This window comes from Arachis ipaensis, chromosome B05 (genome assembly GCF_000816755.2).
Source record: "Arachis ipaensis cultivar K30076 chromosome B05, Araip1.1, whole genome shotgun sequence".
In the NCBI taxonomy this organism is placed as follows: domain Eukaryota; kingdom Viridiplantae; phylum Streptophyta; class Magnoliopsida; order Fabales; family Fabaceae; genus Arachis; species Arachis ipaensis.
Window position 1 is genome coordinate 142,582,413 of NC_029789.2, and position 12,226 is coordinate 142,594,638.

General features: G+C 38.8%; 1 protein-coding gene across 4 annotated transcripts in view; it reads left to right on the forward strand.

The window, feature by feature from the left end:
* Window positions 1-12,025, forward strand: part of LOC107644559 — a 29,575-nt gene extending 17,550 nt beyond the window's left edge. For 3 of the 4 annotated variants that reach the window (XM_021103050.1, XM_016348444.2, XM_016348446.2), the window contains 6 exons: window positions 1,401-1,513; window positions 2,110-2,172; window positions 2,316-2,363; window positions 2,445-2,498; window positions 11,414-11,468; window positions 11,586-12,025. In XM_021103050.1, coding sequence (XP_020958709.1) covers window positions 1,424-1,513; window positions 2,110-2,172; window positions 2,316-2,363; window positions 2,445-2,498; window positions 11,414-11,468; window positions 11,586-11,629 — 354 coding nt within the window. In that variant the 5' untranslated portion in view covers window positions 1,401-1,423 and the 3' untranslated portion in view covers window positions 11,630-12,025. Of the gene's footprint in view, window positions 1-1,096; window positions 1,173-1,400; window positions 1,514-2,109; window positions 2,173-2,315; window positions 2,364-2,444; window positions 2,499-11,413; window positions 11,469-11,585 lie in introns of all 4 variants that reach the window. The other variant, XM_021103049.1, reaches the window with a different exon arrangement.

Genomic DNA, 12,226 nt, shown 5'->3' on the forward strand with positions numbered 1-12,226 from the left:
TGAGTCACTCACTGCCTCCCTTCAAATCTGAACCTTCTTTCTTGCTTCAACCCATTTTCTACTATTCTTTTAATTTTTTGGAGTTTTAATGAATACCCTTTTATTTTAGCTAGAACCCAGATAACCCAGATACTTTATGTGGGGTTTGAAGCTCTAGGATTTTTGTGGGGTTGAGCTTCAAAAAATCCTTTTTTAGTATTTTTGAGATGTGTGAGATGTGTTTGTATGCCCAAAAAAAAAGATTGGGACTTGCTTGATTTGATATGGTTGGTTTCTGCTGCTTTTTGAGCTTGTGCATAATTATTTGTTTTTGAAATGTTGGAGGACCTTGCTAATGCTATCATCATGTTGATCTTTGCTTACATTTTAGCTGTAGTTGATTAAGATTGAAACCATTTGTTTGAGGAAGTGTTTTTGTTAATTGATTTGGAGGAGAAATGATGAGAAGCTTAGGTTGATATGATTTGAGCTTAAGTTGCTAAGGACTGAACTTGCAATTTCCTTGTAAATTTCGATTGCTTGCTCGTTTATTTAGTTGTTTGTTTTTCTCTTCAATTACTTCGTGTTATGCATTTCAAAATAAAAAAATATATATATTTCTAGTTGATCATAGTGTAAAACCTGGGTTGGGAAAGGCAATCACAGTAACTAGTCGGATTAGTTAATTTTCGGTCTAAATACAGGTGGCAAAGACCATAAAGTTAAAAAATAAAACTTTCAGCTAACGTTTTCCCATGTTTATATTGCGAAGGGTCTGAACATATTTATGGTTACTATGGCTGCCTGGTCTTAGCTGTTTAGGTATTCAAGATCTCAATTAGTTTGAGTATATGACTATATGCTTGTTTCTTGTGCTGTCCATACAAGTTTTTATATTTTTTATTAATTTATTTTGGTCAACATGTGTATTTTGTTCACCTTGTATACTTTAAGTTAATTGGTAAATCAATGTCTCTTGGTATGGGTGAAATGTTGGCTGCTTACTATTTTATCAACACTTGTTTATTTCTTTTGCCCATATTTTAATGAAGTTAGTTTGTTAATGTTGACTTGAATGTCTGACAATATTGATCCAAATTCCCCTTCTTTGCTATAGATTCTGATGCTTTCTTTGCTCTGAAATCTAAAGAGCTCTCTAAGTTGTAGTCATTATTAGAGTGTGGAACTTATTTGCAAGTGTAGCGCTAATTTAGTTTCTGTTTTCATTTTCACTGGTTTATGTTTTCAAAATTGTGAAAAGAAAAAGAAATAAAAACAGTAAAGTCTTGTTTTCTCTTTTTTATTTCCTGTTTTGACTTCTTTTTCTCTTTTCAAAATTCTGAAAACATACAACTGAAAATGAAAATAGAATAATTAAAGCAGGAATTTTCTACTAAGATGACATATTCTTGAAACTGCAGGTTTTTACACACTAAAGGGCCTCATGTCAAACGTAGAGGATAACAAAGAACAACGACAAATGGATGTCAACGCATCTAATGAGTCGAGTAACATGCCGTCATCCCAGAAGCAGGTGGTATCCATATCAATCTCCTTGCATTCTTAAATCAAAAGTTAAATGTGACCTTCAATGAAATAATCTATTAAGTATCTAAGGAATGTAGGAAATAACACACCTTAAAAGCTAGTTGTTAAGGGGGAAGTACCAGTCTCCTTAAATACAACATCAAGCATTCCATACTATCCAATGCGGGACTTTGGACACCCTATAATACCCAAGTCCCTAAACAATACACCGCCCCTGGAGAACCGACATCCACGGAGGCTTAACTCTATCGACACTGACCCAGTGGTGTCTGGCTTTCAGTATTTGGTATTCGCCTTAATCCATCCTATAGGTAGCCCTTTCCATGTGCCGACAACCAAGGCTTTGATATCGTTGTTAAGTATCTAAAAAAAGTGGGAAACAGGAAACCACATCTTAAAAGTTAGCTGCTAAGGGAGGAACCACTCTCCTTAATAAATACAACATCAAGCATCCATACTACTCAATGTAGACCTTGGGCACCCCATAATACCTAAGTCCTTAACATATTCCCTTTACTATGAGATTGTTTACTGCCAAAAGAATTTGTTATTTTCCGCCTTACTAGTTTATAAACCTTGTAGGAGGAAGCTATAAAGAAAAAATATGGAGGAATGATGCCCAAAAAGCCACCTCTCATATCTAAGGTATGTGACTCGAGGATTCTATGAGTAGATTTATTTGTCACTTCTATTTTTGAATTCAAGATGGTCAATACTTGTGATTTTCTTAATGTTCACTGACATATACTTATGTTAATTTTCACTCCGAATCCAACTTCTCATGGCAGGACCATGAGCGCGCTTACTTTGATTCCGCTGATTGGGCACTTGGAAAGGTACTTCTTGCAGACCCTACTATGTAATAATTGCATATATTTAATTTTTCTTATGCTTGAATGTGCTCTCACATCAAACAGCAAGGTGGCGAGAAGCCTAAGGGACCACTTGAAGCACTTAGACCTAAACTACAGGTATTGAACCAATATTCTCATACCTGAATTTAAGATGGTAATGTTGCTTTGTAAGGTTTAGTAAGATTCATTATTCTAATGCGTGTGAATAGTGTGCTGCCTGATGGTTGTTGAATTTATACGAAGCTTTTGTGTCTAATGGCTAAACTGGGTTGTATCATGCGGATTGATGAAATGAGCTTAGAGAGGTGAATTTCTGTGTGCTCCCATAGAGGCGAGGGAGAAATTGAGTGAGAGAAGCATGTGAGTTTGATGAAGTGATTTTGTTATAATGGTGAATCACACCTTTACACTATACAGTTAGACTATATATATATATAGTAAAGGCCTAACAGCTACTTCTACTGCTAACAATGTAACTAACTAGTCCTAGTCAGCATAGAGAAAATACAATTGAGTCCTTAATAAGGATATTAACTTAACTAACCATACATCAGGCTTGTCAGTAAGAGTGAAGAGTAAAAATACTTACTCCCCAACAGCCCCCCGCAAGCTTGGAGTGTGAAGGTCGCGCAGTCCAAGCTTGAGAAATAGCTTCGAAAAGGGGCCAGGCGCCAACGGTTTCTCGTCAAGATATCAGCAAGCTGCTCTTGACTAGCAATTGGAAGAAGCCTGGTAAGACCGATCTGCATCTTCTCACGAGTAATATGACAATCAACCTCAATGTTCTTTGTCCGTTCATGGAAGACGGGATTTGCTGGCAAATGCAACGCCGATTGACTATCACAATAGAGGTTGATGGACTTGGAAAGCCGGAGCCGTAATTCGTTGAACAGATTAAAGAGCCATGGCGCCTCACAAGTAGCATGTGCTAATGCTTGATACTCTGCTTCAGTGGAGGACTTGGCCACCGTCGATTGTTTCTTACTCTTCCACGAGATGAGGGAGGAACCATGGAAGAAGCAATAGCCGGAAACCAATCTCCGGGAATCAATGCAAGAGGCCCAGTCAGAATTAGAGAATCCGACAACGTGCTGGTCAGAGGTGGAAGAGAAGAAAAGACCTGTAGTTGGACAACCTTTAAGGTACTTAAGAATCCTCATAGCGGCAGAGAAATGCCCGGATCGTGGATGATCAAGGTGCTGACTCAATTTGCCAACAGCAAAGCAAATGTCAGGCCTTGTGTTAGTCAAGTAGAGTAGGCGTCCGATAAGCTTTTGAAAAGGTGTCGAATCCTCAAGGACATCGCCACTGTCCTTGGTGAGCTTGCAAGCATAGTCCATAGGGGTAGAGCTCGGTTTGCACTCAAGCAGCCCATAATCACTCAGCAAATCGGCGACATTTCTTCTGATAAACGACAATGCCCTTGCCAGAACGAGCCACCTCCATCCCGAGAAAGTATTTCAAATCACCTAATTCCTTAATGCTGAAACGATCATCAAGGAGTTGCTTAACGTTGTTAATTTCAGCAAGAGAATCCCCAGTGAGGATGAGATCATCGACGTACACGAGGATGATGCTGATCCCATGGGCAGTGCTTAGTGAACAAAGAATGGTCAAGTCTAGACTGAGCAAAACCAGCCCCACGTAACACAGAAGTGAGTTTCATGTTCCATTGACGGCTAGCCTGCTTCAAGCCATAAAAGGACTTCTTCAAGCGACAAACCAACCCTCGCTTAGCAACATCAAGACCTGGAGGGAGTGTCGTGTAGACTTCTTTATCAAGCTCTCCATGGAAGAAAGCTGTATTAACATCCAATTGCTTGAGAAACCAATTTTTGACAGCTGCCAAAGAAAGAACAACGCGTAGTGTGGTGACTTTCACAATGGGACTGAAGGTATCAATATAATCAACTCCTGGAATTTGGATAAAACCTTTGGCAACAAGCCTGGTCTTGTGCCATTCAATGGTGCCGTCTGGATTAAATTTAACCCGAAAGACCCACTTGCAACCTATTGGAGTTTTTCCTGTCAGCAAAGGAGTTAACTTCCAAGTCTGATTCTGCTCAAGAGGATCCAGCTCAGCTTTAATGGCGCTCCTCCAACATTGTTGAGACACAGCATCCCTAAAAGTCTGTGGTTCGGTATTTTGGGAGATGGCCATAGAGAACCTTTGAAAACTGTGACTTAAATTTTGATATGATACTGTAAATGGATATTTGCAATGAGTACTAGTGCCACTGATGGAATTCACACAATGATAATCCTTAAGATAAGAGGGTGGCCTATGGTCTCTAGTTGATCTCCTAAGAATGGGACGAATGAGCTGGGAAACTGACTCGGACTCGGGACCTACAGGTGGAGGAGGCAATGATGGGGATGTGTCATGCGGAAAGGTAGGTGTGTGAGATGAGGGGAATGGTGAATCATTTGATTCAAGACCTAATGGAGAGGGAACCTCAGGAGTGTCGTCAGTGCCAAAACTAGTGCATTCATGTAAAGAGAAGTCCGGAGGACGAGAATGAACATTAGAGTCTAATGAAGCTGAATCATGCAATGGAATGTCATAAGAGAACGGATCTAAGGAAGGGACATACATCAGTGCAGGGGGCTCGGTGGAAGTTGGTGTGTTGCATGTAAGAAAGGAAAATGATTTTCCTAAAAGATGGCATTACGAGAGATGAAAATTTTTCTAGTTCGTAAATCAATTAACAAGTAACCTTTGGTACCCTCTTGATATCCAAGAAAGCAACATTTATGTGCTCATGAATCCAATTTAGATTGCTGGGCAGTCAAGGTGCTCACATAAACAAGACATCCAAATACCTTGGGAAATATAAGGAAGTTTGTTATGCAAAACTTCAAAGGGAGACTGATCTTTAAGAAGGCTACCTGGATATCTGTTTATGAGGTGCACTGCATGCTTAACAGCATAGTTCCAAAAACAAGCAGAGATGTGTGACTGAAACATGAGGCTTCGGGCCACTTCTAAGATATGTCGATGCTTTCTTTCTACGATTCCAGTTTGTTGTGGTGTTTCCACACAAGAGGTTTGATGAGTAATACCATTTGAAGCATAGAAAGAAAGCAATGTAAATTCTGGTCCATTGTCTGACCGAACGGCCTTAACTGATTTTTCAAACTGAGTTTTCACAAACTGAACAAATGCTTTAACTAAATTAGAAGCCTCTGATTTTCGTTTCATAAGGTAAATCCAGGTAAATCTACTTGTGTCATCAACAACAGTAAAAAATTATTTGTGTCCACTAAGGGAAGGTACACTCAATGGTCCCCAAATATCTATATGAACAAGATCAAAACAAAAATTTGCTGTACTAGAACTAAGAGGAAATGGCAGCCGTTTTTGCTTACCACAGTGAAATGGATCACAAGGATCCTTATGTGATTTGCTATGAAGGGAAATTTTTCTTTCATTACAAGCATTCTAGTTTAGGGTAGATGCCCTAGCCTATTATGCCATGTGCTACTTGAGACTACATTGTTTATTGTCGGAGGTGCACTAATCTGTGGTGCTATATGGAATGCATGATGTGCAGAGTTTTGTAGAATGTAAAGTCCATCAGCAACTCTAGCTACTCCAATCATCTTTGACAAATCCTGTACTTCACAAACAGCATCAGAAATTTTCAATTCACATTTTAAATTTGTAGTGAGTGATGAAACAGAAATAAGTTTGAAGTTGAAGGTAGGTATATATAGTGTATTTGTGAGGTATAGGTCATTAGTGAAAGAGACAGTCCCCATTATGCTGCTGATAGTGTATGATCCATTGGGGAGTCTCACTATTACAGGTGGGATATGGAAATAAGAATCTAAATCTTGAAGTGAATATGACACATGATCTGTTGCACCAGTGTCAATCACACAAGATTTCGATTTTTCTGTTTCATAACCACTGATCTCTGCCAACACGTGTGATTTAAAGTGTAAAATTTGAACCACTCTTTTACTCCTCATTGTTGGAGCTTGTGTGTTAATTTGGTTGGTGCTATGAATATGCTGCACCTCTTGGTGTTGAAGGAGAGCAAGTAAAGCAAGCTTTTGATCCTGAGTGAACTCCAGAACCTGATCATCAACCTTGTGCCTTTGGTCTGCACTGTCTTCATCACGAGTCTCTTCAGTGGCTGCATAATTGCAGCACCATCACTGTACCTTTCCTTGAGGTGTGGTGGCAGACCGTGCTTCTTATAGCACACATCAATTGTGTGTCCTGCCTTCCCACAATATGTACATTGCACTCATCCTCGCCCTTGTCCTCTTCCACCACTGAACCTGCCTCGACCTCGTCCTCTATAGGCATTTTCAGAATTTCTGGCAGGGTTCCCTTCACTAGTTCGTGCACTGCTTTGGCGCTGTGCTTGGGAGGCATTTAAGAGTATCCCTGGTCCACCATCAATACTGACAAGCTGCCTTTCTTGCTGTGTAAGCAGGGAAAAGGTGGAATCAATGTGTGGCAAAGGATCCATTAACATAATTTGCGATCGAACTCCACTGAACTGTTCGCTTAATCCTCTTGAGAACCGTACCACATAGCCTTCTGTGCTGTATTTTTGCATCACTCCAAGTCCACACTTACAAGTCTCACCACAATCACATGAAGGAACTGGTTGAAAACTGTCTAGATCTTCCCAAAGTCCTTTCAGTTTAGTAAAGTAATTCGTCACTGACAACTATCCTTGCCTCACAACATATAGTTCTTCCTCTAATTCAGCGAACCGAAACGATCTCCATGATAGTATCTCCTTTTCAGGTCTCTCCAGAGGTCATAAGCCAAATTATTCCAGATTACACTACGTGAGATGTCACGACTTAAAGACAAGTTTATCCAAGCCACAACGCAAGTGTTACATATCTCCTATTGTTCAAACATTACATCAGATTCGCTAGGTTTCTTGATAGTTCCGTCAACAAATCACAGTTTATTTTTAGCATTTAGGGCTAAAGTCATAGATCTACACCAGTCATTATAATTCGAACCAGTGATGATAACAGGAGTGATAGAGATACCAGGATTTGCGAAAGGATGGAGGAAGTAAGGACTGGCAGGATTTGCGCTCGGATTTGAGGTTCCACGAGCCTTTCGGTGCACAGATTGCAATTCTGCAATTTGATTCATGAATGCAGCAACTGATTCAGCACTATATGTGCTTGGATTCACCTTAACCTCGGAATTTTGGTGTGACGCTTCCATGGCGCCAAATTGCAGATCAAAAAATCCGAAGAAGAATTCAAAATCACACGCACTAGCCACGATCTCAAACTTTCTTGTCGCACACCACCTCGATCCACGTTCACTGCACCATGATGAAATGAGCTTAGAGAGGTGAATTTCTGTGTGCTTCCATAGAGGTGAGGGAGAAATTGAGTGAGAAAAGCATGTGAATGGAAGTGATTTTGTTATAATGGGGAATCACACCTTTACACTATATATATAGTAAAGGCCTAATAGCTACTTCTACTGCTAACAATGTAACTAACTAGTCCTAGTCAGCATAGAGAAAATACAACTGAGTTCTTAATAAGGATATTAACTTAACTAACCATACATCAAGCTATGTCAGTAAGAGTGAAGAGTAAAAATACTCTTATTCCCCAACATGGATAACTAAAATATAAGCAAATAATGGTAATGCGCATTGGATGGTGAAAATTTCATTGTGCGATTCAGTGCTTATTTGTTAACTGCCTCCTCCCCCCCAAAAAAAAAAACCTTTCTTCTAAGGAACATTCCTTTTTCCCTAAAGTTATTGTCGATAAATGCTAACTATACTACCCAAAAGCAACCAACAACTACACATTTTCCTATCAAATACCCTTCCAAATATGTAGAGACATTAGGGAGAAAAACGTAGGGTTGTAACTGTTAGTTGTTGCTTGCTTTTGAGTTATATGATTAGCATTTCCCTTTTTCTCTAGGAAACTTCCGATGATAAGATTTTATAAACATAAATAATTTAATCCAACAGAAACTTAATTTTACAATTGGGAGCAGCTTCTGCGGCATTTCTGCTTTGTTGTTGCTTTGCATTGCAATGGTAGAATCATAGTTGGTAAATTTCAGATGTCTTCATAGCTTCTGCACACTTCACTATCAGCAAAAAAGAAAATCTAAACAAATTAACCTTGATACCATAGTTTTGTTTAGGCATATTAGTTACCACACGTGCTCTTTAGTAATTCAATAAATAAATAAATAAATTGCTGAAAACTTAACTAATCTGTGGTGCTATATGGAATGCATGATGTGCCCAGTTTTGTAGAATGTAAAGTCCATCAGCAACTCTAGCTACTCCAATCATCTTTGACAAATCCTGTACTTCACAAACATCATCAGAAATTTTCAATTCACATTTTAAATTTGTAGTGAGTGATGAAACAGAAATAAGTTTGAAGTTGAAGGTAGGTATATATAGTGTATTTGTGAGGTATAGGTCATTAGTGAAAGAGACAGTCCCCATTATGCTGCTGATAGTGTATGATCCATTGGGGAGTCTCACTATTACAGGTGGGATATGGAAATAAGAATCTAAATCTTGAAGTGAATATGACACATGATCTGTTGCACCAGTGTCAATCACACAAGATTTCGATTTTCCTGTTTCATAACCACTGATCTCTGCCAACACGGGTGATTTAAAGTGTAAAATTTGAACCACTCTTTTACCCCTCATTGTTGGAGCTTGTGTGTTAATTTGGTTGGTGCTATGAATATGCTGCACCTCTTGGTGTTGAAGGAGAGCAAGTAAAGCAAGCTTTTGATCCTGAGTGAACTCCAGAACCTGATTATCAACCTTGTGCGTTTGGTCTGCACTGTCTTCATCACGAGTCTCTTCAGTGGCTGCATAATTGCAGCACCATCACTGTACCTTTCCTTGAGGTGTGGTGGCAGACCGTGCTTCTTATAGCACACATCAATTGTGTGTCCTGCCTTCCCACAATATGTACATTGCACTCATCCTCGCCCTTGTCCTCTTCCACCACTGAACCTGCCTCGACCTCGTCCTCTATAGGCATTTTCAGAATTTCTGGCAGGGTTCCCTTCACTAGTTCGTGCACTGCTTTGGCGCTGTGCTTGGGAGGCATTTAAGAGTATCCTTGGTCCACCATCAATACTGACAAGCTGCCTTTCTTGCTGTGTAAGCAGGGAAAGGGTGGAATCAATGTGTGGCAAAGGATCCATTAACATAATTTGCGATCGAACTCCACTGAACTGTTCGCTTAATCCTCTTGAGAACCTTACCACATAGCCTTCTGTGCTGTATTTTTGCATCACTCCAAGTCCACACTTACAAGTCTCACCACAATCACATGAAGGAACTGGTTAAAAACTGTCTAGATCTTCCCAAAGTCCTTTCAGTTTAGTAAAGTAATTTGTCACTGACAACTATCCTTGCCTCACAACATATAGTTCTTCCTCTAATTCAGCGAACCGAAACGATCTCCATGATAGTATCTCCTTTTCAGGTCTCTCCAGAGGTCATAAGCCAAATTATTCCAGATTACACTACGTGAGATGTCACGACTTAAAGACAAGTTTATCCAAGCCACAACGCAAGTGTTACATATCTCCTATTGTTCAAACATTACATCAGATTCGCTAGGTTTCTTGATAGTTCCGTCAACAAATCACAGTTTATTTTTAGCATTTAGGGCTAAAGTCATAGATCTACACCAGTCATTATAATTCGAACCAGTGATGATAACAGGAGTGATAGAGGTACCAGGATTTGCGAAAGGATGGAGGAAGTAAGGACTGGCAGGATTTGCGCTCGGATTTGAGGTTCCACGAGCCTTTCGGTGCACAGATTGCAATTCTGCAATTTGATTCATGAATGCAGCAACTGATTCAGCACTATATGTGCTTGGATTCACCTTAACCTCGGAATTTTGGTGTGACGCTTCCATGGCGCCAAATTGCAGATCAAAAAATCCGAAGAAGAATTCAAAATCACACGCACTAGCCACGATCTCAAACTTTCTTGTCGCACACCACCTCGATCCACGTTCACTGCACCATGATGAAATGAGCTTAGAGAGGTGAATTTCTGTGTGCTTCCATAGAGGTGAGGGAGAAATTGAGTGAGAAAAGCATGTGAATGGAAGTGATTTTGTTATAATGGGGAATCACACCTTTACACTATACAGTTAGACTATATATATAGTAAAGGCCTAATAGCTACTTCTACTGCTAACAATGTAACTAACTAGTCCTAGTCAGCATAGAGAAAATACAACTGAGTCCTTAATAAGGATATTAACTTAACTAACCATACATCAAGCTATGTCAGTAAGAGTGAAGAGTAAAAATACTCTTATTCCCAACATGGATAACTAAAATATAAGCAAATAATGGTAATGCGCATTGGATGGTGAAAATTTCATTGTGCGATTCAGTGCTTATTTGTTAACTGCCTCCTCCCCCCCAAAAAAAAAAACCTTTCTTCTAAGGAACATTCCTTTTTCCCTAAAGTTATTGTCGATAAATGCTAACTATACTACCCAAAAGCAACCAACAACTACACATTTTCCTATAAAATACCCTTCCAAATATGTAGAGACATTAGGGAGAAAAACGTAGGGTTGTAACTGTTAGTTGTTGCTTGCTTGTGAGTTATATGATTAGCATTTCCCTTTTTCTCTAGGAAACTTCCGATGATAAGATTTTATAAACATAAATAAGTTAATCCAACAGAAACTTAATTTTACAATTGGGAGCAGCTTCTGCGGCATTTCTACTTTGTTGTTGCTTTGCATTGCAATGGTAGAATCATAGTTGGTAAATTTCAGATGTCTTCATAGCTTCTGCACACTTCACTATCAGCAAAAAAGAAAATCTAAACAAATTAACCTTGATACCATAGTTTTGTTTAGGCATATTAGTTACCACACGTGCTCTTTAGTAATTCAATAAATAAATAAATAAATTGCTGAAAACTTAAAGCCTCAAATCCCCTAATCACCTACTTTTCATATTTGAACAAAGTTAAATCTAATCACACATTTGCCAATTTCAGCCAACACAACAACAAACACGCTACCGGAAATCTCCTTATGCTCCTGAAGGAGAAGGTATGTCTATTATTTCAAAAGCTTACATTGTTCAATGAAACTGGTTGGTTGTCTTCGATTCCCTTTTTTGAGCATCATCGAAACAAACTGACTAAGCCAATTCCGTTGTTTCTGTAGAAGGGGGAAGCGTTCCACCAGAGGATTCTCCATCCAACGAGTAAAAGCAGCAAATCAGTCTTTTCATGATGTGCTGACAATCATTGTTCTGATACCTGTGTAGGTATGACCTTTCGTTGTTTTTCAACAATAAAGGAAAGTTGAATTTGTGTATTCATATATTAGCAAAAGACCAATGATTTGAACTTGCAGCTATATGCTGTAAAAGACTTATTGGGATTATGATTCGTGTTTGCCTCTTCTTTTTCACCCTTATCTTCATTGTTTTTTTTCCCCTCCTGGAAGATAAAAGGCGATAAATTATTAATAGTAAAAATTAAAGAAAAAGAGTGATCCTCTCGTCGTGTCGTTGGCCTTTTTTGTTTTTGGCAAAAATGGTGTACAGATTTTAAATTAAGAACTTATTGTGATATGCACAATTGCATCATGTAATTTATGTAGTTGATGTTGTAATATATGGTGATCATTGGTATAAATGGTAGAATTAGTACGTATTTGGGAATGCTTAAAAATTAAACATTTTAATAATTTTATGGTGAAAATTTATGTTGTCTTCGTACGAAGTTAATATTTACGAACTGTTAAATAATTTGAGAATGCATGTGAGTTGTTGCCTAATTTTATGGACTATCATGCTAGGT